The sequence below is a fragment of the Alosa sapidissima genome, chromosome 2, assembly GCF_018492685.1.
Source record: "Alosa sapidissima isolate fAloSap1 chromosome 2, fAloSap1.pri, whole genome shotgun sequence".
NCBI classification, from domain to species: Eukaryota; Metazoa; Chordata; class Actinopteri; order Clupeiformes; family Clupeidae; genus Alosa; species Alosa sapidissima.
In genome coordinates this window covers 23,597,575-23,623,514 of record NC_055958.1, presented here as the reverse complement: position 1 = coordinate 23,623,514, position 25,940 = coordinate 23,597,575, and the positions used below count along the sequence as shown (strand labels likewise).

At 40.6% G+C, this 25,940-nt stretch overlaps 1 protein-coding gene across 1 annotated transcript; it reads right to left on the bottom strand.

Annotated features, from left to right (window-relative positions):
* Positions 1-14,820: 14,820 nt before the first annotated feature.
* stx19 (syntaxin 19) lies at positions 14,821-19,495 on the bottom strand. Its single transcript, XM_042084582.1, has 2 exons — positions 19,247-19,495; positions 14,821-17,327 (listed from the first exon to the last, which is right to left on the bottom strand). The coding sequence occupies exon 2, from the start codon at positions 17,260-17,262 to the stop codon at positions 16,378-16,380; it is 885 nt and encodes a 294-aa protein (XP_041940516.1). The 5' UTR covers positions 17,263-17,327; positions 19,247-19,495; the 3' UTR covers positions 14,821-16,377.
* Between the last annotated feature and the right edge of the window lie 6,445 nt (positions 19,496-25,940).

Here is a 25,940-nt window from a genome sequence, read left to right as displayed (position 1 = left end):
ACATCACAGTCAAGTTCATTTCTGAAATCAAATCTCACTGTAATGCTCAGCAAGACAATGCTCTTGTTTCATGTGTTTGTTTCACTTTCAACAGCCTCTCTGAACTCTTGACCCCAGTTTGATGATCATTTTAATGGTTTTCATTATGCAGAAATAGATGACAGTATAGCCACTGTAAGAGAGATGGGGAAAGATGGAGGGTGGAGGGGAGGTAAAAATGAGAAAAATCTGGGGATAAAGAACAGAAATCGTTCCATTTTTGTATGTTTCAATAGGCTTGGCCATTTATTTACCTTCACAGTGGAGAGGAGTCTGGGGTCGTAGTGGTGGTGGTGAGGGGGTCGAGAAGGAGAGAGTGAAAGCTCCTTTGATGCTATAATGAGTAGATGTGGTGTGAGCCCAAGGCTATTTCGGTGCAAATATGGCCTGCATATCATTCTTTCCCTCCCAAAGACCATTAATCCCATCTCCAAACTCTGTACCATAAAAACCTGTACCGTCAGAGTGTGAAAAGAGAGGAGGGAGGGAAGAGAATCACGATGTAATTACCACCATTCAAATAATCGGGCAAGTCTCCAAAATGAACATGCAATTATGTGGAAAATAGGACTCTTAGGTCTTTGTCTTTGACGGTGGGTACTTTAACTGCATAGATACATCTGGTTTCAATGCACATTTATTTAACCATACTCCAGTATGTAAGCATCTATTCTTTTTACTTTATATAAAACTGCAATTGTTTAATCAATTACTTATTAAATCATATGCGAGGCTAGATGACTGTTACAAGCATTATATATAGCAATATATTTTGAATAATATAAAAAAAAAAACTGGTAATAAATTGGTCAGTTTGTATACGAAACACAGAATTAAACAATCTGAAGGAATGTTTTAGGGTCATGGAGAGTGTTCTGGTGTGACACACAAAGCAATGCCCCTACAATGCCCTCTACTGGTGTGATAGGCTACTGAACCTTTAACATGCTCGGCTGTCTTCTATTTACCTGTAAGAAGTCTTTCTTACTGTAAACAGGCTGCCTCTGAAGTTTGATGTCAGCAAATGATCTATGTTTGATAACACAGGCTGTGTGAGCTCTCGCCTGACAGCAATTCACTAAATCCAGTTAATCAGTAATTCTGTTTTGTGTGTGGCTTCCTAAAAGACTGCTGTAAATGATGAAGGAATCTGCCGATACATTGTTTTGAGTTCAATTAATTGAATTAATTTGTATAAAAAATATTTTACCTGACTAAACCCGTGTTTACTTATAGTGTGAAATAATCAAAGAAAACTATGTTTTTAAAAGTGCTCTGATAAGCTTTTTTAGTCATCTGTATCCGGATCTTGTGGATCAGAAGTCTCTGTGTGGTCAAAGGTGATTTCAAACAATGGCCTCTTCCAGTCTGACACTGAGTGGCATGGGTCAGGACTCTGCCTGCCGCATGGCACCATGGGCTCAGCACCCTGCATGGCTCGCACTGTCCACTGCACCGGCTCTTTCACTGGGTCCCTCGTCAGCGTCAGCAGTCCCAGCTCTGCCCTAGCCCCCCTCCACCCGACAGAGGGGTGACCTCCCCACCTTTGAGGCAGTCATGTGTGGCTGGCAGTGACATCAGCCAAAGCATCTGCACATTCGCAGGCCTCTGGAGACCCCGGCACAGGCCCTGGCTTGGGGAAACTGATGGCTGTGCATATGTGATAGCGCGTGGGGATGACCTCCTTGGGGGTCTCTGTCCTGAGGCAATGCGGACTGTTGAGACAGCGTGACAAAACACTCACTCCTCACTCCCCCTCCTATCAAAAGTCTGTGAGGTACAGTACTTTTCATTGGGCCTCAACAGCACATGAAGCTTCATCAGACTCTTTAGTATATTACTGGAAGAATGTAAAACATGAAAATCAATGATAATCCTCACCAAATGATCCTGCGATGTAATGTGTGTGCCATGTCATGTTGGCATATTCAGTGACAGTGGCATCTGTGTCCCAGTGTGAGGAGAATTCGCTCTGACTGTTCCAGCTACTGAGGCTGCATGTTTTTGTGTTTTCTTTTCCAATCACAATCTCAATAACTGATAGCATTCAATATGTTTAAATCTATGAAGACCAGGTCCATTTCCACAAAACCAAGACAGACCAGGGCTACGGTCAGATTTTCCATTTATAATCTTTTCCGATCAAGTTTCCCTTAAGCTCAATGGAAAACATCATGAGGTCAAGGAAAGATGTGAATAAGAATTCATAATGACGTAGGAAGAGTCAACCGCAGCGCTAAGATAATCTGACTCCACTTTCACCAGAGTACATAGTTATGCAAAGAAGGGTGTTATCGATATGTGTTGATCGCTTTTCCTGGTGCAAGGAATTGCGAGCCATCCTGTTGCAAGGATGGTCCAGTGCACCCTGTCCAAAAGGAATGTTAAAAGAACGTATTGAAACACCTTTACTATGCATTTAGAGAACTCAAACAGCTATTACAATAATTCCCCATCTATTAATAGAGGTTTATACATTGAATTAGCAAAATGTCTACAGCTATGAGGTTAATACACAGGAGTGGGCTATACATAGGTATACTCTTTATGATTAAAGCATGATCTGATTTTGATTAATTGGGCCTTTGGGCACTGCAGTTAATGCACTGGTGTGGTCAATAAACATTTTTTTTTAATTATTTGTATAAAATGTCCTGCTGTTTATACATAATGTAGCTAATCCATGGGAAATTATTGTATCACAAGATGCTTCCAGGTTATATTACTCAGTTAGGAACCTTCATGAGCAAAAAGGTCCATCTTAATCCAGTCCTGGGTCTTTTTCATATTTGAGAGCTAAGCCTCTCAGGCTGTGAAACTGGGTGTTGATATTTATTTCTTTACTGGAATATTTCAGGGTCTTTATGTTTTATATTTTAGTGTTTCAGATGGATTCAGGAAAAAAAAGGGGGAAAAAGAATTTACTTTTCGTAGGGACCTTTTGTAACTTGCCATGGAATGTATCCAATACATTCATGATTCTTCAACTTCCTTAAGATACTTTTTTCATCTCTCTCTTTCTCTCTCTCTCTATTTGAGCACCATGGACTTGTTTTTGGAGGTGTGACAAGACACAGTGCAGAATATGATCTATGAATGGGGATTTATCTATGGGGCCTTTTCATAAACTGTAAAGAATGTTGCTTTACCATAAGCCTCTGCTGAGAGGAAAAGGCTGGATGTGAGATGGTGAGGAATGAAATGTAGTGGAGTGACCAGGGATACTGAGGCCCAACACTGGGCTCGTAGAAAAATCCCTGTAAACAGCCGTGTGAGTCTGTAAGTGAGCCTATAACATGTGTGAATGGTTAACAGTCTCTTTCGGCACTTTATAACCAAAAGCCTGTTTTTGTGTCTCTTTTCACTCGGCAGAGGTAGAGATGCAGGTCAGTGTCGAGTCGTACCTGTCTGTGTCGTAAAGCGTAAAGGACAGATGTGTTGGAGTGACCCTGGGCTGACCTTGTGTCTCTCACACTGGTCTGGAGGTGTTACCCGTGAGAGAGGGGAGCAGGTGGCCCAGGGGGAGACGAAAATGAGCTGTGCCTCTAGGAACCGCAGGGGCCAAATGGATGGAGGGCCAACAATTAATTTACAATCATCCAGGAGGCCAGCTGACCCCACACCAGATTAGGCCCCGATCGGGGCCAACGGCGGTTGCTATCTGGGACTACCGGGCCCTCTGCTGCCACTAATCAAACACTATGGGGGTCTTTGCTTTGGAGGTCATCCACACTCTCCTTTATGTCTCCAGCAGATAAATGATGATGATGACCATTGCCTCTTATCTTGCTCACTGCAGTAGAAAGATTGCTGAGACTAATACGGAGGGTATCAGGGTAGGTTTGTGGAGTATTGGGGAGTTCTATTCAAATAGTGAACACTGAATAATGGCGGTGTATAAAGCACAGAGGAGGTGTATAAAGCACAATGAAGGTACACTAAGTTCACTTGCAAGCATGCACAAATAGCACAACTCTACATCTGCACTTTTAATGCAGTCATACGGACACAGCAGTGCTCTGACACAGGCTTAAATCTATAACTCTTAGCTTCCAAGTATGTGTAGGTGCCTATAGCTGGCTCTCCAAAAGACTCCATGTGTGTGATATATGGATTGGAAATAGTAATCCCACATTATGTATGAGCAACTGAAAGCTCAACTCTGGAACAATGCTTATAATTTATTGTGTTTTTTTTGTACTGCCCTGAGTACACCTCTTATTCTCGTCACCAGTGGGAGAGTGTGCTCGTGTGAAAGAGGATTTGATTTAGAGGCCTGTCAGGCGTTTTTGTGCTTTGAGTAAGTGCAGTGAGGAGCTGGTCAGTGGTGGGGCCGGTACTGCTAACATCGACCCGCTGCACGCTCCCTCTCTTTTCACTGTGTCAGGAGTGAAGTATACCTCTACCTTCACAGCACACCTACTCCCATTATATGACACATTTGTTTTATAATGACAATCATTTTTATAATGATAATCAAGGACAACTCTTCTTTTGTTTGTTTCTTGGCTTGCTTTCTGATATTACCAGCAGCAGTAGGCTACGTGAAATTGCTTTATAGTTTTTTGTTATTCATGGGATAGTGAGTCACACTGAACAAAATGCACTTCTAATAATTCTAATGATTCTTTAATAATGATTCATATCATAGATAGATAGATAGATAGATAGATACTTTATTGATCCCCAGGGGAAATTCAAGGTCTCAGCAGCATACATACAACACAAAAACATTCTTTAACAGCAGAAAGAGTAGTTAAAGTATATAATATAAAAACACAACTAAGCAGTAAGGACAGTAGAAGATAAAGTATATGCTAAATATACTAAAATACAAATTATACTAACTAACACTTAATACAATATATAAAAATATACTAAAATACAAATTACAAAAATACAAATTATACTAACTAACACTTAATCTAAATCAATTCTAAAAACAGTATCCACATAGTGGTGATAAATCAATCAGAGGCGCTTGCAATGACTGAGGCAGGGGCTGAGCCTGTGATTCTCTGTGCATAGTAAGGTATGGTAAGGTGCTCTAAGGTGCTCTGTGTGTGTCATGGTGGTAGTGCAATGGTGATAGTGGTCATGGTGATAGTGCAAATGAGTAAGTCCAAATGAGTAAGTCCAACAGTGCAACAATGCAGAAATAAAGTAAAGTAATGAGTAAGTCCAAATGAGTAAGTCCAACATTGCAACAATGCAGAAATAAAGTAAAGTCTATATATCTATATATTTAACTATTTAAGAAAATGTATAAGTGTGGCCACAGTTCGGCTGTGGCATGGAGGGGGGGGGGGGGGGGGGGGTTATGCATATGTGCTAATGTGCTAATATAGCACGCAAACAGTGAGGCATAAAGACAGTGGTACAAGTGGCTAGTGGACAGACAGTACCAAACATGGAGGGGGATAAACATCCCAAACATGAACACTGTGTGAATAGGCCTTTGAGCTTTGATGAGCAGCTGTGATCTCGCCAACCATTGTCCTGATCCATCCATAGTCATCTCTATCTTCACGGTGATTTCATGTGGTTGTCGAAGCCAAGTGCATTACTGTCCCAAAACAGTTGTCATACATCATCATAAAACAGAGAATCTCTGGCAGAAAACAGAAATCTGCCCTTTTACAGTACCAGAGAGTGTGGGGGCCCAGAGAGCAGTCCAGAGGAGACTAATAGAAACATCAGCTGGGACTGCTGCTGGCCGATTAGCTGGCATGACTGTGGCTTTGTGTGGTGCAGAAGAGTTGCTGGGAGTCGATTTTCACTGAGTCAGTGAGGAGGCCGTGACTGAGACCCTCACAGATGAGCGCAGGACCCAAATCTCTCCAGTGCATTGTTGAGCACTCTGATCATCCTACACCTGCTCGGGAAACTGGACTTTTATGAAACACATAGCCCAGGCCCCTTTTGAATTTAATTGAAATGCGGTGACATCTGGATGCAATTTAAGCAGGGGGAGACATGCTATTCAATACATCCGACCATGCTTAATTTATGACATACAAAAACAGCTCAAACATTGCATTCAATATCCATGGGTCCCGTTTGTGGCTCATCCATCAAAAGTGAATTTGGAAACGTCAAGATGGGCTGGTGCCTAAAACATGACACTCTCTGCATGCTTCCTGTCAAGCACACTCTTTTATTGTCTCTGGTGTTTTTTTGCCTTCATGGAACTCTGTGAATGCAGCTGATGTCTCTGGTTCGCGTTTGTGGTGAGACTTGATAAATAACAGTGACCAGTCTCAGATGTACAGGATGTCACCTGAGGACCAGAGCTGAGGCCGACTGACCTCAGTGTGATGCCCAGTTCCAGATGTCATTTTAATCCACAAGATTATATAATTCACTAAGAAGTCTTTACTTTTGGAAGTACACTAATGTGATAATAAATACCTATGAATTATTCAGGGGGTAATGATGGCTAGAGCCGGACAGTAACGGAGTACATTTACTTGAGTACGGTACTTGAGTAAAATTTTGAGGGATCTGTACTGTACTCGAGTATCATTTTTGGGGAGTACTCATGACTTTACTCAAGTACATTTGAGAGGCAAATATTGTACTCTTTACTCCGCTACATTTCTATCCATAACCGTGAGTACCCGTTACTACTTCTAAAAAAAAAAAAAGGAAAAAAGAAAAATCTCGGAAACCCTCAATTTGTTGTTTCCCTCTCAAACGTGATTGGATTGTGCAGGCACCACTGATTGGGACAGCCTATCAGCAATCGCCTTCAGCTTTCCCCAAAGTCAACTCCATGGTCAGATTTAGATAAGAGAGAAACCATGGATGAAACAATGGATGAAGATGCAGCAGGTTACTAGATGCCGGGAATGTGCCAACCCGTGGCCCCACCTCGCCAGACTATTTCAATTTGCTGAACAAGTTAATGATAGTTTTCGCTTCAAGTGTTTCAATTACAAAATAGTATTTTGTATTTGAAATATGTATTTTAAATACATGTAGCCTATTAGAAATACTGCCCATCCCTGGCAACATGGTAAAAAGATGAAAATGACTTGATTTTACTTTCAATTCCTTTTACATTCTCCACATTAACATTTTTCATAACTCCATGTAGGACGTTTCTGTACATAAATATAAGCACTGTGGCAGTAGTAATGCAATATTTAGAAAATGTACTCTTGTACTCTTGATACTCAAGTACTTTTAAAAGCAAATACTTCAGTACTTTTACTTAAGTAGACATCTGACTGTTGTACTTTTACTTGTACTTGAGTAAAATTTAGCAAGGGGTATCTGTACTTTTACTCAGGTAATGAAGCTGTGTACTCTGTCCGCCTCTGATGATGGCATATAAAACAATTCTGATATGTTTTCAACGCTAATTTGCTTGTTGTGGTCCAGGTCCAGGGTAACTGAATGGGTGCTATTCAGATATGAAGATGATGTATGATGCCTGTGTCATTTTGGCACAAGTGTCCAAAGATAAACTGCTGTGCTTTTGTGGTGGAAGGCCCTATTGCATTCTCAGCTGTTGGATCCAGGTCTAAAGTGGACGCTTCATATTTACAGAAGCCATACACTGGCACTCTGTCTTTAATATGATATCTTCATTAGATACACAGACTTCACTTGAATAAAGATGAACTTATTGCTGCTTTTTAATGCATGGTCATTATACATTAAAGGGTCATTAAGATTCTTTGAAAATGTGAAGAAATGTTAAGATTCTTTGAAAATGTGAAGATATTTCTGCTCCCACTTTAAAGCCCTAAGCATTTGCATATGTTTAGCTTTGACTTTAAAGAGAAAGAGACAGTGTTACTATCTATGCAAGTCTGTGTATACAGTATCTCCAAGAACATACAGGATTCTATTAATAAGGATTATTATGTCTGTCAAGAAGTTTCAAAGACAATTCATACCCATGACAATATATTATAACACTAAATACAGTGATTATAGGATGTCTTGGAAATATTTGTATCCATCTCTTTATAAACCCTGATAAATTGCATATTGACTAGATGACTTACTAAATAAACAGTACAGTACCGGTGCCAAACACTTTGAGTCATTTGGGGGGAATATCAGCAGTAGTCCACATCTGTGTCTGCGGTGTCACAGTTTGGCTCTCTCATTCACATAGGGGAAGGAAACACACTGAGATCTGTTTCAAACAATCACAAGAGGGAAATCGCCACAGCAAAATCACTTCCTGAGAATAAGCAGCAACAGCGCTTTTACTAATAGAGAGGGAAATCAATGTCATTGTCAACCATCATAATCTTATGAATAAAAAAACATGATGTAAGGTGTAAAAGAATCTTTCGGGGGGTGGTAGATGTGTGAGTATTAGAATACGCTCAGACTCTGTTTTCTTTCCCTTACAGTACTGAAGAGAAGAACAAGGCAGCGGTGAGTGTTCATTCTGCATGTTCATTACTCTCTGCAGAGCAGAGCAGAGCTCCAGACTCAGAGCTGCCCGCAGTGCTTCCTCTTTTCACCCCGCTGTCGCACACAACTTGACACCCAGCATGATCCCAATCACGGCAGACATAAAAGCACTCTGGTCAGTTGACGGCATTGGGGCAGACAGGAAAATGACCCGATCTTTATACAGAGCGGGAGATTAAGCAATTGCATTCTCTAATGTCTCTCCACTCTCTCCCGGCACAGTCAGGCAGTCTGCTGATGACAGTACCATTGACTTGAAGTACTGTCGCTAATGCATTTATCTTCCACAATTGGATGATGGGAAATGTCAAAGCAAAACAGCACTACAGTATATTATGCAGTAAGAGAGTTTGAAGATTTGTAAAAGTTAAGACTTGTCATGACATGTCTTGAAATATGAAAATAATACTATTAGTAGTTGTGCCACACACTTACTAATCTCAAGGTCAGCTTAAGATGAAGACCTTGAAAAGGTAGATGTTTTTGAAAGACTTCTTTCACATTAGAAAAATAGTAAATAGTAAAAATAAATACATAAATAAATGGGAAGAATTACATATCCGTGGCCATGCCTTTCTTTTGAAAAAAAAAAAAAAACAGAAAATGTTCCAAAAACAATGAATCCAGACGTCATTCCAGCTTCCTTTTACCAAAGATCAAACTGACCATGGTGAATAATATCAAAGACTTTATTACGCAGTAATTTTGAAGAAATTTCCAGAATATTGCCATGACCTTGATAATGTAAAAACATCATTACCCAGATGAGGCTGTAAGATCTGTGTGTGTAAGTGTGTGTAAGTGTGTGTGTCAGAGAGAGAGAGAGAGAGAGACTCAGACCCATTCTGGGCTGTGGGACAGGGGGATTGGGAGGAGAACGATAGTTCCAGGATATGGTGGATTCCAGATCAGACGTCTGAGAGTCAGTCAGTCTGTGAGGGCGGAGAAGCTCTTTAATGGCTCTGCGGTAAGACTGGGGAGCTTTTACAGGCCCTCTATTCATGGGTAAAAGTATGCTTCCCTGCCACAGTAAGTAAACAAGCTGATGTTTCACACTATTAAAACTCTTATTCAAGATTAGGCATAAGACTGTGCTGAAGTGAATGCCAGACTAAGTGGGACGTTAAGGCCGGTGGATAGGGCAGGTGGTGGAGGTGGATGTTCGTGGCAATAAAAATTGTGAAAAATAAAAATCATTGTGATTTTTGATAAAAGAAGGAATGGGGGGAAAAATAACGAACTCTTCCATAAAACTTTCATGAGCATATTAAGAGGAAATAACATTTGCACACTGAAAATCATTTAAGCAGTGCTGTGGAATTCTTTGTTTTATTGGGCCATTTTCGTCTCCATTACCAACTTGCTTGACTGCAGTTTGCTATGGCTCTTAGGGGACAGTATTCTTTTAATTAATGAAAAGGTCATTGGATAAGGGGCACTTTGTTGGAAACTAGAAAAAGGTAGGCCTATATGACATCTTTTCAGCTGTTTTTCCTCTAAATTTGTTTACAGTTAGATTACAAAATAAACTGAAAAAAAATCAAAAAACACCCTGTGGAGTTGGTCTCAGAGTATGCTCATTACTCTCAATAGCTTTTTTTGCTGACAAGAGCTTAACAGCAAATTCCCATCCACATTGTAGAAGGATAAAATAACTGAAGTGAAGATCTTGTAATTGTCAGCTATACTAGTTGGTAAAACAAAATCATAGCCATTTCACTCATACAGTCTACAGTGAGTTTCCAGGATAATAACATTATGAGGCAGTAGAAGCCTGCAAGATAGCAGCACAGCACTTGAGCCCTCCCCTGCAACTGTCTTCAAATTAGCATTACGTGACTGAAGCTCATATCAGGGAGAATAATTTATGATTGCTATAAATAAGTTATTGTGTTGAGTTAGAATGACTGGAGTTTGATATACAACAGTCTGAAATATTTGGACACAGGTCTTGCGCTGGATCGATGTTTGCTGGGGAGCTGTTGGCAAACAGATGTCAGTGGAGGTTGTTGGCGTAATGAATGTCAGATTTGCTTGGCCCTCCTGAAGGTGAAGGCCGGCAGCTCTAGGGAGGGTTAGACACACACTAGTCTGAGTGCTGTCTGTCACTGCCTGCTGCACATAGCACACAGTCCAGAGAAGGGACGCACTGCTTCATTCCCCATTTGAAACAGAAAGAAATGCCTTCACACTACCACACACTCACATCACCTCTCCTCTGCTTCCACTGGGTTTGGGTCTCAAACGTTTAATGCAACCTTTCCTGACATTGGTCATACCCCCTTTTAAAGTCCATATTGTAAACCTCTCTTGCATAAAATGGTCATAATGATATCACTTACTATAATAATACTAATACTACTACTACTACTATTACTACTACAAATAATAATAATAATAATAATAATAATAATAATAATAATCATCATCATCATCATCATCATCGTAATTCAAAAAATACATAGAAGTTTTGATACTTGAAAATCCTAATTTATATTTCCTCCTGGAATTTATAAATGTTGACTGGATTTACTGATCAAAATCAATGCATAATAATTCATGCAATCCATTATAATTTGTATAAATTGTACAATCATAACAACAACAAAAATCTTATTCCTAAAATAATCAATTATTACTTTAGTATTTCCATTGTACTGGTCACTCATAGATGACAACTACTTTCAATAAAGAAATAAATCAAAAAGTGTCATGGTATCAGAAAAACAGGTGCCAGAATATTAAAGTGTCAGAGATATTTATGAGTGCTCCTCAAATAAGAAACTCAAGATGTACAACTGTGGCAGCTGTGACATCAAAATGTCACTGCAATGGTCCTCTTCAAGCCACAACATGGGATCCCTGGGTGTCAGTTTCAGGCGCTAAAGCCAGCTTCCATCATTCTCCTTAACGTGGGACAAGAGAACAGCATTTTTCGCATACAACTGTGTTTTGACAAGGAGATGAATGTGGCCCTACAGCAGATTGTGACCTGCTCCAGAATGAGGCAGGGTTGTAGGGCGACGGGACACATTCAGCTGCAGTACAACTCGGCTTAAGATAACAAACAGACTGAAGGTAACAAACTAAACACGCACTTCACAACTCAAACACGCAAACAAATAGCAAACTGATTCATCATTCAGAGTTAAAAGGCATACAGATATACAGCATATCATTATTATATCATATCTGACTAAAACAGTAACAAGACTGTTGCTGCACCCTTACAACGAATGTGTTGAAAACACAACTTGCGTTGTTTTTAACACATCTCTGTCTCCAGATAGGGACAACACGGTTTGTGTTGTTTCCAACACATTCATTTTAAGAGTGTGTGATTTTTACATATTCCTTAATCAACAGAGAGATTGAGAGCTATCACACACACTAATATTGATAAAGCACTGGAGAATCCCAATACTGTTGTAAGCTCCTCCAGGCATCTCTGCCCCTCTGCCTGTGATGTAGCACAAGCCCCAGGAGCCACACACATACTCTGCTCTGCCACACGCCTGGCTCATTGCTATTCTTCTCCTTCTCCCATGGCAAAGGAAGTTGTCAAATTGTTGTGTCATTTCAAAATTCCCTCTGTCTTCTCACTTTGGCACAGTGGCAGTGATCTGATGTCTCGGGGTTTGCAGGGGATGTGAGTAGAACCCTCTGTAGCTGTTTCCCCCGTACAGAGCCTATCACCCTAGTGGGATGTTTCCTGGAGATGGAATGTCTCTGGCTCCAGCTCCTCATTCGAGCTTGTCTCCTTATTGCTTTTCCAAAATCTCCCTTTACCATTCACTGAAAACTGTTTTGTGCCGTGATAGGTGTTTTTTCATCTGCCCAAATGTCTTTCTAATGTTCTCTCCCATGCTGAAGAGCAATTTAAATGCACCTCGCGTTAGATTTCTTTGAAATGTTATTAAGTCAACCAAAGCTTAAAGAAGGCATTGTAAATAAAAAATGCCATGTGGATGAATGACAGAAATCCATTCTAAGGGACATTTTTCTTTTTCCATTCTGACTTGATTGTGAGTTGGTCTGGACTGAAGATACTGTATTTATGCTTATTTGAGTTTTCAGATAACAATCCTCTCAATACTGTTAAAGGTCATGGATAGGCTAAATGCACAATTCTTCAGCATTATTTTAGTTTTTGTAAGTTTGATTTTATTTTTAAATAAATTGAATAAAATGCTGGATTAAATCTGGTGAAACATATTCATATAATTGTATTGTATGTACTACTTATCTTCATTCATCCAATACAATCCTGATTTTTATACAAACGTCACAAAAATCTCTGCTCATTATTTTATATATGTGAACTCTAGTCCAAGATCAATAGGATTTCATGAGTGGGAAAACTCTCACCCGAGTGACATGTACACTGTGAGTCACAGCTGAGGCTGTCTCCTTTACGGATATCCTGTCCTCATACATCCATGCTCTTCTCTCCGGAGTCTCGTTCTGCTAATGAGGGCCCAAATCTCAGGAATATTGGGGAACTGCAGCACTTCCAAATTTTCATGGTTCAGATAGAGTGTCACTGGTCCTAGTAAATCAACCTGGCCAGCTGAGCCTTACACGCTCACACACAGACACACAGACACACACACACACACACACACACACAAACACACACACACACACACACACACACACACATACACACACACACACAAACACACAACACACACACACACACACACACACACACACACACACACACACACACACACACACACACACACACACTCTCACACACACACCGACACACATACACACACAAACACACAAACACACACACACACACACACACACAGTGTGTCAGTGCTCTCACATGGCGTGTCCATTTCCCCACAGCAGCCTAAATACTGTAAAAGCGAAGCGTCTAAGCCTGTTCCAGGTATTGTGGCTGGGTGCGCCTCACTCTGATGAAGCACATCAGGCGCTGGGGAGCTCAGGCCAAAGCATTACAGCTACAGACGCAGACAATAGTGCTCATTCTCCCCATGACTGACTGATCCACTTTATTACTGTAATCCTCTGATGGGATTCTTTGAAATGAGAAAAAAGGAGAGGCATGTTTATAAGACATTAATCATTAGAGTTAACGTTTGGTTTTATTGACACTGTCAGCCAGTGTGGCTGTTACTTGTACTGTCGGCCCAGTCGGTACATTATATCTGTACTCTAATGCTCATAATACAATTTTAGACCTCTGAAAACACAGTAGATAGGCTGTAAATTGCTTCCTGATGTATTTACATATTTCTTCGCTGAAAATAAAAGCTACTCCTGTGAAAGGTTTCCACATTGTCCTTACTTCAAGGACACACTACACAAACAGCATGCCAGTGTTGCATTGAACTTGCAGACTGACAGTTGCCCTTACATAATAAGATGCATTTATAAGATTTCATTTTTTATTGTGTTGGCAGAATTTGTGCTGAGTGCTTTGAGCTTACCCTTAGCATTTTCTAACAAAGTCAAGCAGAGTTATTGAATAGAAGAAGTATTAAAAGCCCATAGTGCTGTGTAATCCTTCTGCCATGATTCAATTTGTGAAACTGCATCACAGGCTAAACATGTTTATCAAATCAATTTATCTCTTCTCATTATTTTTATTAACACCATAATGGTAATAAAATATTGACATTCAATTAATTTGAAATGTAGAATGTGGTAAATAAATTGTCTTTGATTTGATTTAATCACAAAACAGATTACAGTAAGAGGTAAGATATTATAAAGTCAGAATCAATGAGCATGACATATTCAGTACTTCCTTTGTTTAAAGATCTAACCAGAGCCGGATTTAACTAAAATATAAACTAAAAATAGAATGCAGAACATCATTGACTTGATCTAAATTGGTAGATATACAAGTGTTGTGTCTTCAAAAATAATACCCATGATTGCTTTTGGAGGATGAGGAGAAAGAGAGAACAATCCCCGGCTCTGTTTATGGTCAGTTGTTTTTCACCAGCACCATCTACTGACCATTTGCAAGCATAATGTTGACCATGATGCATAAATGCAACTAAGTTGTATTGGTCAGGTGGATGATGCATGAGTGTAATTTATGATGCGTTGCACGTAAATGTTTCCCTGCTGAACTTCAGTAACTATGAAAACTTTGATGAGAAATTATTGATGGTGAAGCTCTGGTTCTTTCTAGCGTTCACACTTCATATTAAGAAGCATATGTGACCTGCATAGAAAAGGATATCATTGACATTACCAAAATATTGGATCTGCTTGTCAAAAATGTGGTTGTTCAGTCATATCATAGTATATAAACAAACCATGACAATGAGATTTAAGAAAAAAAGAAGAGAAATGTACATTTATTATCAACATCATTTTTGAAGGCCATAAACACATTTTAGTGTAGTTTTTTTGTATACACAAAGTACTAGTGATCTACTCAGGAGGATGCGATGAGAGGCAAATTAAGGGCCAGGTTTAGGTCTGTGCATGTACATCTTTAAATGGGTTGTATCAGGATTATTTTTTTAAAGAATAAATAGTTGTGTGCCATTAGAGATAATGGATAATTAACTACATTCACAGTATATTATTTTCACATTTTTAGACTTATGTTATGTTATGCTTTAACAAACATAGGTCTCCATAAATTAATTAACTGGACAAGTTTTCTGGTCAGAACATATAATCTAATGTGTCCATAATTTACCTATAGGTAAGGTGACACTTTGGAGGCATCGGAATATGGAAGAATTAGTCCCATTAAATATGAATCCTTCCAGGTTGTCTGTATGGTGGAAGCCATATATAATTGTGATAAGACCATAGAGGAAATACCTCAAAGTTTTAGCATTCCTCAAGACTTTTTACAAGTTTAAGCTTTGTACAACCTGTTGGTGCTTCCTGTGAGAGACACTAGGTGGCATAGTTGCTTTGTATAACGTTTCATGTTTGAGTAGGCTTACTCCTACATCCTGTTCTGCATCCTATTTCAGGTTTGGCTGTGGTCAAGGCCTTTACAACAGCAGCTTACATTGCAATAAGACATTGTAATACATTACACCTCATACAATATCACAAAAGCAGGTTATTTAGTTTACTACATATTTACTGCATATAAAAGACACAAATTTTGTTATCAGCCATAATTGAATGCCTATCAGTCAAAGTGATCCTTTAACATTTTGATTGATTTATGTTTTCTCTGTCAAAGCCAGTTTGAGGGTGTGTCCAATAAAGTTTGTGGTCCAGCCCTTCCTCTTTGTGATATTGTTGACTCAGTACAGTAAACTCTGTAACATTATCCTCAGGCCTGTGGCCATCCACTCAGCAGCTCTGTGTGTGGGCACACCTAGACATTTAATACCAGTGCAACTGACTCACATGTGCTTGTTTTCTAGTCCATCATGTCAAGAACTACTGCTAGTTTACTGATTAACTCCACAAGCTCTAGAGTAGTACCTGAATTCTGGCTTTCACACTCTAAGCCCACTCTGAGTACATATCTAATGAAATGTACACCTTTACTGTTCACATGTGTGGTTCACATCTGCGGCATCAGCGATTGGTGATTGGATCTTACCATCATATTTTAAAAGTGCTACAAATGAATACAGAGTGTCTCTTACATACGTATTAACATTGTGTTTTTGACTGATATGATGGGAGTGTTTCTTTTGCAATTCATGGAGAACTCATCATTACTAATATAGCTATTAATAGTGTAAAGTGTATATTCTTAATAAATAAAATATACGTTTATTTATTTCCTCTGAATGAGCTTAATTCAACTTTAACAATTGACTGTGATTGCAGGATTATCTTTGTGATCTTTTAAAACAACAAGGGAGTACAAAAGTCTGAAAGTGCATTGTGCCTAAGGTAATGTTTTAGTCAGATTTCTCCATGCTGTCAGCAGCATCTCCAAGGACAGCAACAGCATAAAAGTCTCTTCAAAGGATTCTTCTTCTTATATCTGGCAGCCATTTTAAACTTCTCATTTGTGACCTGCACATAATCTTGAGTCCTTTCTACATTGGTTTGGATTCTCTCAATGTATTCCCCCTGCTCCTCCACCAGGATGAAGATGTCCACAAAGAGGTCCCTCAGGTCCTTCATGTTACTCTCCAAGTTGAGGAGCTCCTTGTGCCGCTGCTCAATCTCGGTCACCTGGTGGCGAGTGATCTTGACGTCCAGCAGGATGTTCTCGTTGAACACCTCCCACTTCCCCTGCTCCATCATGTCGTCCACCTCGGCCTCAGTCACGGCCCGGCCAGATACTTCCAGCTGTCGGCGGATGAAGTGCTTACACTTGTCCTGCTTGCTGAGCAGGGACTCGTTGTACTGGTGCATCACTCTCTGGAAGTGGCGGAACAGTGCGGCGTGCTGGGCTTTCTCGATGCGCACGGTGGCTGCATTAGGGCCCAGCTCAGCCTCCAGGCTCTTGGCCTGTTTAGCCAGTGCATCCAACTTCTTGTGGAGGCTTTCGGCCTGCAGCTTGATGTCGCGCGTGATGCTGCTCTCCTTTTTCATGACGCTGAAGCGTCTCATGGTGGCCACGAGGTTTCGCTGCTGTTGGTTGAACTTCTTCACCTCAGCCTCTAGTTCATCAATGCTGTCACGGATACGCTGGGTCTCACGCAGGAAGTTCTCCAGAACTGGTTCCTCTTCAAAGATCACAGCCTGAGGTGATGGAGCTAACTCATCGTCATCATAGTCCTCACTGAAAGGGTCATTGTCATTCAGGTCCCCACTGGACTTTACCTTCTGTCTCAGTTCCTCCATACGGTCCTTCATGGCTCCTGGCAGAAATGTATCGATGTTCTAACAATTTTGAAAGTTTCTTGAAATTCCAATGTGCCCTAAAGTAAAGAAATAAAGTACAAAACATCAACCACAGAACATTTTTTAAATCAACCATAATGATAATTTTGGTTGAAAATACTGTATTCCCATGTATACATTACTTTAGTGAAGATATGTTTTTAAGATATTCCAGTAACATGATGGAACATCTAAATAATGCTGAGTGCTTTTTTCCTCATCTCAGACTTTCTCACCTTACATGCATACATACATTTCATACATTTAATGCATAATAAGCAAAGGTCAAAGATTTGTCAGCAATCTTTCACTGTTTCAATGTAAACGTTCTACTTCTACAGTAAAGAAAGAATATTTTGTGGCCTGTCCGTAGTTCCTCTTTTCCTAGACCATCTCTTTACAGCATATTAGTCATTTCACAATTTAATCTTTAAAGTTTGTTGTGACACACACACAGGCAAGATGTGCACTTGAGATGCCAAACTATGCAGGGGCTTTGCCAGGCTGATTTGCCTGTGGAATTAATGCAGAGATAAATGTTCATGATATTTTTCATCCCTGGTTCAGTCTGCGGATTGTGGTTTGGGAAGCAGAGTTAGCCTTTGAAAGAATAAGACTGAGGGTGGGGTGGACAAAATGTTTCTGGAAGGAATGAAACTGGGAGCTCAAAATCACTGACTATCCAATTACAAGTTGGATTTCGAACAGGAAAGAGTGAAAATGCCTTTGTGTGTGTGTGTGTGTGTGTGTGTGTGTTCCACCCAATCTCCTTAGAGCAAAAGCTTATAAATATAAGAGTGGGCTTTGTTCTCTGTGTGGAGTTTTTTCGCTGTCCCAGGGTGTAAGGCCTCCAGGGGCAATCTAACACTCTGATGGCACAGCTCAAGGTTTTTAGTAAAAAAAAAAACAAAAGGAAAACAGCCGGTGTGCCCTACTTGGTACATTTTGAGGTAGGTTACAAAATAACGCACAAGAACATGAGTTTCTGAACCAATTGTCCTCAGCTCTTTTCCCGACAGTAAACTGACCATTTTCAGCCATGATGATGGCGCCCATATTTATATGAGCCATTCCAATGTTGATACTCCCAACATCTCTTATTTAGAGAGAGAATGTCACTGAATCGCCAACAAATAAGGATGTACTTACGCTCAACTTCATCATAAGAATTTATAATGAGTATAACTTCACAAATGACAATATAAAGAAACAACAGAACAAAGAAACAATATAATAACATAAGTCATCCCATATTGAATTGGGAAATGTATGTCTTTTAGTCTTTTACTGCATGTGCTTTTGCTCAGTTATGAATGACTTCAAGATTTTAATTTAATTTCTGTTCATCAGATTATTTAATAAATAGATAAATTAACTTTTTTGTGCCAATTCAGTTATATGGACAATGCTGGTGGTTATTTTACTACCAAGACAAAGTTCTACTTTCCTGTTCACTAAAATGGTTCAAACAGAATTATGTTCAAGTGTTTATCCACACCCAGATCTTATCTCCATGATAGAAGCCTTGTTATTTAGCCCAGTGGAAATGCTGTAACCAGATAAAAAGTGGTCAGCTGTGCCTTGCCCACTGCACACATAAGTCTCATACAACACAACTGTGTCATACATAAGTGTCATACAACACAACTGTGTCATACATGAGTCTCATACAACACAACTGTGTCATACATAAGTCTCATACAATACAACTGTGTCATACATAAGTGTCATACAACACAACTGTGTCATACATAAGTGTCATACAACACAACTGTGTCATACATGAGTCTCATACAACAAAACTGTGTCATACATAAGTCTCATACAACAAAACTGTGTCATACATAAGTCTCATACAACACAACTGTGTCATACATAAGTCTCATACAACACAACTTTGTAGAAAACTAGACATCACCGTCACCGTTTTCACTGACAGAGCTTGAAAGCTTGTTACCTCTACTATCCAATGCTTCTTGAAATTCTGAGCCTTATTCCAATGTAGGTGGACCAGCAGTGTTGCCTGTTGTTCAACTCAGCCATGGAGTTTGTTCATGTCAGATCTTCCCAAAGCACCTCTGAGAAAATTAGGTCCTCAAGTCAAAGATTCCTCAGATGTATTCTTAGCTCCGGACTGGCTTTGAAAGGACTTGCTATGACAAATATGTGTGTTCAGGGAGTAATTCCCCCCCTAGTGTAGTGTAACTGTTGCCAGTTATCCCTGGGAGAGGAACAACAAAGACTCCTGGGAAATCTGGTCTGGCCAGTTCAAGGCCACGCCTCCATATGTCAGAGGGAAAGAGCTTGGTTTGGGCAGTGAGGGTGACACGCTGGACCGTAGAATAAGGGTTACGTGTGAATGAGAGAAATGGACACACACATAGAGGAGCAACCCCTAATGCACACACACACACACACACACACACACACACACACACACACACACACACACACACACCCACGCACTCATACGAACACACACACACACTCATACACACACACACACACACACGCACGCACGCACGCACGCACGCACGCATGCACACACGCACGCACGCACACACAGCCTTGGGCCGTGCTGGGAAGACATAACAATAGAATCATGAAGCAGCTCTGATTGGCTCTGACAAGGATTAGAGTTCCTCAAGCCTTTAATTACAACAACTAGGTCTGACTTAAAAAAAAAAAAAACTGTGAATAAAGATGGATGATTTATGTTCATGTTCTACTTTAGTCCTCAAACTAAAATAAAGCCAGGCACACCATTTTGATATAGATGGCACAAACAAAGAAAAAAGTTAGCTGCAGAAGTGAAGTTAGTTTTTCAGTGACAATTATGACACACAACATTGTGTTATAGTTATCGCTGTTAAATGGGATACATGGATGTGGGTGTTGACCTTGTTCGGTTTCTTTATTACGGAGCTCAGGAGGGGTCATCACAAGATTTGTTTGAGAGAGCGAGAGAACCGTTCATTTTACTAAATTATGTGCTCATTTTATTAAATCATGCGTCATGAGTGAATGATTTTATCAAATCATTCACTCATTTTACTAAATTGGTCTCTGGTTTTCATTATATCATCTGTTTGTTTTAAATATTTTTTGTTGCCAAATTTTACTCACAATAACTTGGAGAGGGAGCACAATAGACTGTTCTGCAAATCTGGAAAGTTTGGCTACCTTCACATTAGACTACCAATATATCAGAAGTCAAACATTTTTAAAACATAAATGACAAACGTATTTACAGACTAAAAGAGACTTCAGTAGCCATTAATAATCAAGGTGAACTTTGGATGTGTGCAGCATGGTAGCGCAGGTTGGTTGGCCCACTTTTTGTGAATGAAACATGACAATGAAATTATTAAAATGAGTGCACCGTTTATTTAAAATAAGCACATGACTTAATAAAATAAGCAAATGATTTAGTAAAATGAGCACAAGTTTTAGTAAAATATTCTCTCGATATATATTTAAAAAATCTCACAATGACACCTCCCAGGCTTCGTACTTTCTTCACTAAGAAAAGAACTGAATAGAGACAATGTTGCAGTAATTACTGTTCCTAGAGGATAAGGGCAAACATTACATTTTCTAACTTGTCCCATGGAGAACCTTACTATACAGTTCTATGTTCTAACTTGTCCCATGGAGAACCTTACTATACAGTTCTATGTTCTAACTTATCCCATGGATAATCTTAGGACCTTTGCTTCTTTGTGCATTACCGGTGTACTGGGGGTATCAGCTCAGTTTTTGTCTCTGGTAGTCTGTCGGTCAAATTATGGCACAATTATGTAATGGATGTTGCAAGACCATTGCATTTCAAATCAGTGATGTCTTATTTGGATATATATATATATATATACCATATTGGTATATATATACCAAGTGGAGAGTAGCCAACTGGGGAGCTGGAGACTACTTTAACCACAATGGAACCCTGGCAAAAACAACCAATCAGACACGAGAGAATTCACTAACTCATAGTCACTCTCTTGCCTGGACGCAGAAGAGTAACACAGATTCAAAGGCCAAAGCCCATGCCAACCTCCCCAAAATAAATCCTCACTTAAACAAACATATCATATCCCTGGGATGTTTTGAGGTTTGGCATTAAATCACCCTGTGGAAGGGGAGCAAGGGTGGCTAGATGTGAAATGGATGGTGAAATATAGTTTGCGGAAAAAAATGCTCAGACATTTGTAGAGCAGGAGTTAGAATGTTGTTCGCTTTATTCCGGACACTCACAGTAGCCTATTGGAGTATGAGAAGTCTCTCACCATCTGTTTTACTCCTAAACAATAAATAAACTAATTACAACCCATTTCTCTATTATATTCCACTCACACGTTCAGTAAAAAAAAGAAATAGTACTGACAGTGGTCATATATTCCTTTTCCCCCATTACTTTGTTCGGTGGGAAAAGACATCATACTGATGCTATGAGATGCAACTTAGGGATACCTCAATGACACATGTACGCACACACACACACACATACACACAAGCACACATAGACTAAAGATGATTTTTTTTTCCTCTCCCAATAGTCATTTATTCAAATTGAACCAGATATTAAAAGTCTTCATAACTTTATATTTTCTTATAACTTTAATTTTCATCACATCTACTTCAGGCATAACTAACTTTACTTACAATCTACTGTGTAGTTAAGCCATAGTCATGACTAATGACTATGGCACCTGCCATTTGACATTTTAAAAATTGCCACTCTTATGGGTTCAAGTGACATGTTAATGGCAGTTGTGGCGGGAAAAAGTCAGGCTTAGAAAAAGGCGAAAAAACGCTCTCTAAACGTACTACTGAGAGCTTGAAGCCTTATTCACCACATAACCTTTCCAAGCTGTCATTACAGGCCATTGGCACCAGTAGCTGCATTATACCACTGAATAAATTCTCCAGATAAATCACTCCAGACACAAGGTACAATAACAAAAGGCTTTCTTGAAAACATGCCATGGCTTCAGAGCAAAGCTTTTCCCTGTAAGAGCGCACTGAATGTTGCAGACTGGCACCAGCTTCTCCCCGTGTCACTCCCCCGCTGCTGGATCAATACGCTGTCCTCCGACTGGATCGCTAGGGTCTGAGGCGGACACTCAGGCACTGCGGCTGCTGATCCGTGTACAGCTCGCCCTCTGCTGTCACTTTTGGGAAATGATTAATGGCGGAGCAGCAGCATGGCAGCGCTCGCCAGTGGGGCTGTGCTGAGCCCCAACAGCCTCCTCTGCCAGTGCTGTGCTGGATAAAAGCCCATTTCCTCCTGCTGCTGACCCATTACCTCCAGCCCCCTGGGCCTCACTCCCTCCACCCTCCTCAACCCCCCCACACACACACACCTCCAACTTTACACCTGCACAAGCCACTAGGCATGCTATAAAGTTGTGCTCTTCAGCTCTGAAGCCACCGGTGTGTAAGTGTGTGTGTTTCTGAGGGAGAGCGCAGAGCAGAGATAGAGGCTGAGAGAGCTTGTTTGTGTGTGGCTCCCAGCATCACACACAAATAGCTGAGACACAGCAGCCCTTAAGAGCAGGCCTCGGATGCTCCTTTAGAGGCCCTCCAGAAGGTAATTTGTCATGTGGATTTATGTTTGTAGGGCTTATTTGTACAGAGGCTTAAACAGTCTTATGGCACACAGTGTAACTACACAAACCACTGAGACTCCTGCCAAAAGAGGGAGAAATCACTTTCCTTTTTTCCAGTGATGAGGGTGTTGATGAGACCATTGTGCAACATTATTACATGAAAATCCATATGCAAATATCACTGCGTAAAGCTGCCGCCGCTACCCCAGGCCCAAAGAGCCTTGTCCACTTGAGTCTAAAGCAAGCTCATTTACTGTGCAAACATTCTGTCACAAAATCACAGCCTGTGTGCCACCGATAATGTTTTTAATCTGTGTTTTGTTGTGTTTTGGTTTGGGTGCATGAGGATTTAAAAGTGAATGAATTTGCAGACAGCTCTAGCTCTGGCACCTAAGTGATATTATGTGCAAGCTCGTTTTTGTTTATTCCCTAATCTCCTACAGCCTCTTCTCGTCACATCATCATGTTGGAGCAGACAGGCCTCTCCTCCTCCTGCCTCGGCACTGACCCATTAGGACATCTTCAATCATACCCTTTTATTTACAAAATACTGATGTGAAACAAACCACAACCCTAACACAACTGGGATGTATTGACACAAAGGTTTGTTTAAATGTGAGGGATATTTTGTAAATCCTTGTAAATCAGATTAACAGTCTTCAGCCTAACCTGCACACCAACAAGCTGCAGTGACAAATTAAAAAAGTGAGCTTTTGTAAGCTACTGAGTGATGCTGTTGCCAGGTGTGGATAATTGTCATTGAGGGTAAAGTGACGTTGTGTTTCAGGGATCTATCACATTGGAATGAATTGAACTGTCACAAAGGGAAGTGGCTGCCCAGCCTCTGGAGTCTCGCAAGCCTTCAGGCTCTAAACGATACCGTCAGGTGCTTTAATCGAGATGGAAGACTGCTTGGGCAGATCGAAGTGCTTGCGTATGACAAGGCACAAACAAATTGCCTTCTCTGCCCTTGCGCTGTTCTTTGTGCTGGGGTAGGATCTCACCGACTTCTCAGGGCACAGACATGTGACTCCAGGGACAAAACAGGCAACATCTAGATGGAAAACCGCATCTCACCAGTTCATCTGATTTCAAAAAGAGCTTGCACAAATAATTTCAGTCAGCTGTTAAGCTATCAATCAAGCATTAAAAAAAACAGTTTATAGGCTACTTTAGATGTTTTCTTTTTCTTTTGTTATTTTGTTAGGTTATTATGTAAATAACCTGGGTAAATAACCTCTAAATTAACTGTGGAGGAGACATTGGAGGAGACTGTACTGTACTTGAGTGAGTAATGCACAGGACGTGTTAAGAGGTGTTTGCTGAGAGCGGAGAGCTGTTTTCTGTTAGTAATCAGAGGGTGGCGCTCCTGTGCTAGGCTTCCATGTCTCCCAGCACTGTCTCTCAGCATGGGAAAGTCAGTCTATTTCACACTCTTTTACTGTGTCTGCATTGCTGCCATGTTACACTTTCATCATCCCCATAAGTTACTCCATGTTGTCCTTCTGCACAGGTTCAGAAGCGCTGCTCGGCTTTGTAGAAACACTGAGCGACCTTTCCCGTCCATTCGCTAGCACTGTAAATTATTTACTGTGTGCGTGTGTATGTGTGCGTGTGTGTGTGTATTCAGTCTGGGATTATGAAGACTTTATGGGATGGTGTAGCCGGGCAGCCTAACTGTTTAGACAGAGCCCTCTCCACACAGCACTGGGGATGAAGCCTGAGGGGCTGTTCCATTCTCATCAGCAATGTCAGCATCTGACCTGAGTGCATGTTTAAAGAGACAAAAATCACAAAACTGCCAGATAACAGGACAAATAAGACCTCAAGCTACTGAAGGTACCAGAGCCTGCCAGAGCATCATATTATTTGTCATGTCATCATTCCAAACAGAAACATTACATAAACATGCTGTATATTGACAGAGAGGGTAGTGTCCATATGCTTCAATAGAAACACTTTCTTTACTTGTTTAACTCAATGACCCATTGTTATTATCAGTACATAAATGGCAGTGCTCCCTTTTAGTTTAAGGTCGACGTGGGTCAGAGGGACATAGTGCCGGTGTGTTTGGAGTGGTTGTAGGTTTGCCTCCTCATATGCAGATGAGTTGCCGTTACCTGAGTGGAGGGCGCTGCAGTGGAGCTGAAGATATATATGGATCAGTCAGACAGACAGGGAAGCTAATGCACCCTCACCACCTCCCACCGGCACCCCCACCCCCCAGAGATTAATCATGGATGCACAGAGCTGCCAGCTTAAACGCAGTAATGAAAGAACCTGCCGCGACCAAGCTGAGAGGGCTATGATTTAATTCACGCAGGAGAAAGGGTCTTGTTCTTTTCACACTGGAATAATTCTCCACTCTGTTCTTTCTCTGTCTCTCTCGCTGCCACCTCGATGTTTATAGTGTGCCGTGAAGCTGGCCTGATATGCCATTTAAGCATCTACAAATGAACAAATGGCAAATAAACAACAAACATCTGCTTTAATGCACGGATGAGGACAGCTGAGAAAATCCCTTGAATTGTTTTTCTGAACACACCAATCATGAATATGTCATGCAAAATAGCATTCTGTAGCCTAATCAAACAAGACCTTAAACAAGACTTTAATACAACATTTACTACGTTTGTTATTGACAATTACATTACAAGCTCAAGAACCACAAACTCATCAACGATTCTCAGAGATCATGCAGGACCACTGTTGCTTTGCCCACACTCTAGCTGTGGGATCCTTTGTTCTCCAAAGGGAGGAGAGGGAGCACTGGGGGACGTTTCCCTCCTATCCTTTAAATGCTGACTTCTTTTCCTGGTGTTCCAGTGACTGAAGCTGGCTTTTCTGGGCTCAGCCAAATCATTGTCAAGGACTGGGAGCAGCTCAGGAGTAAGCGCACCCAGGCAGCCCTCATGAATACAGACCAGTCTGGTTCTCTCAGCAACTCAAAAATGACTTTTTACACAGCTGCAGTATTCTCTGATGTGCCATTGCCATGCCATTTGTTCATAATTTATTCGCTCCCCCGTTTGCTAATTTCCC

Coding starts and splice junctions, on each gene's coding strand:
- stx19 (XM_042084582.1), bottom strand. CDS start 17,262: ATGAAGGACCGTATGGAGGAACTGAGACAGAAGGTAAAGTCCAGTGGG.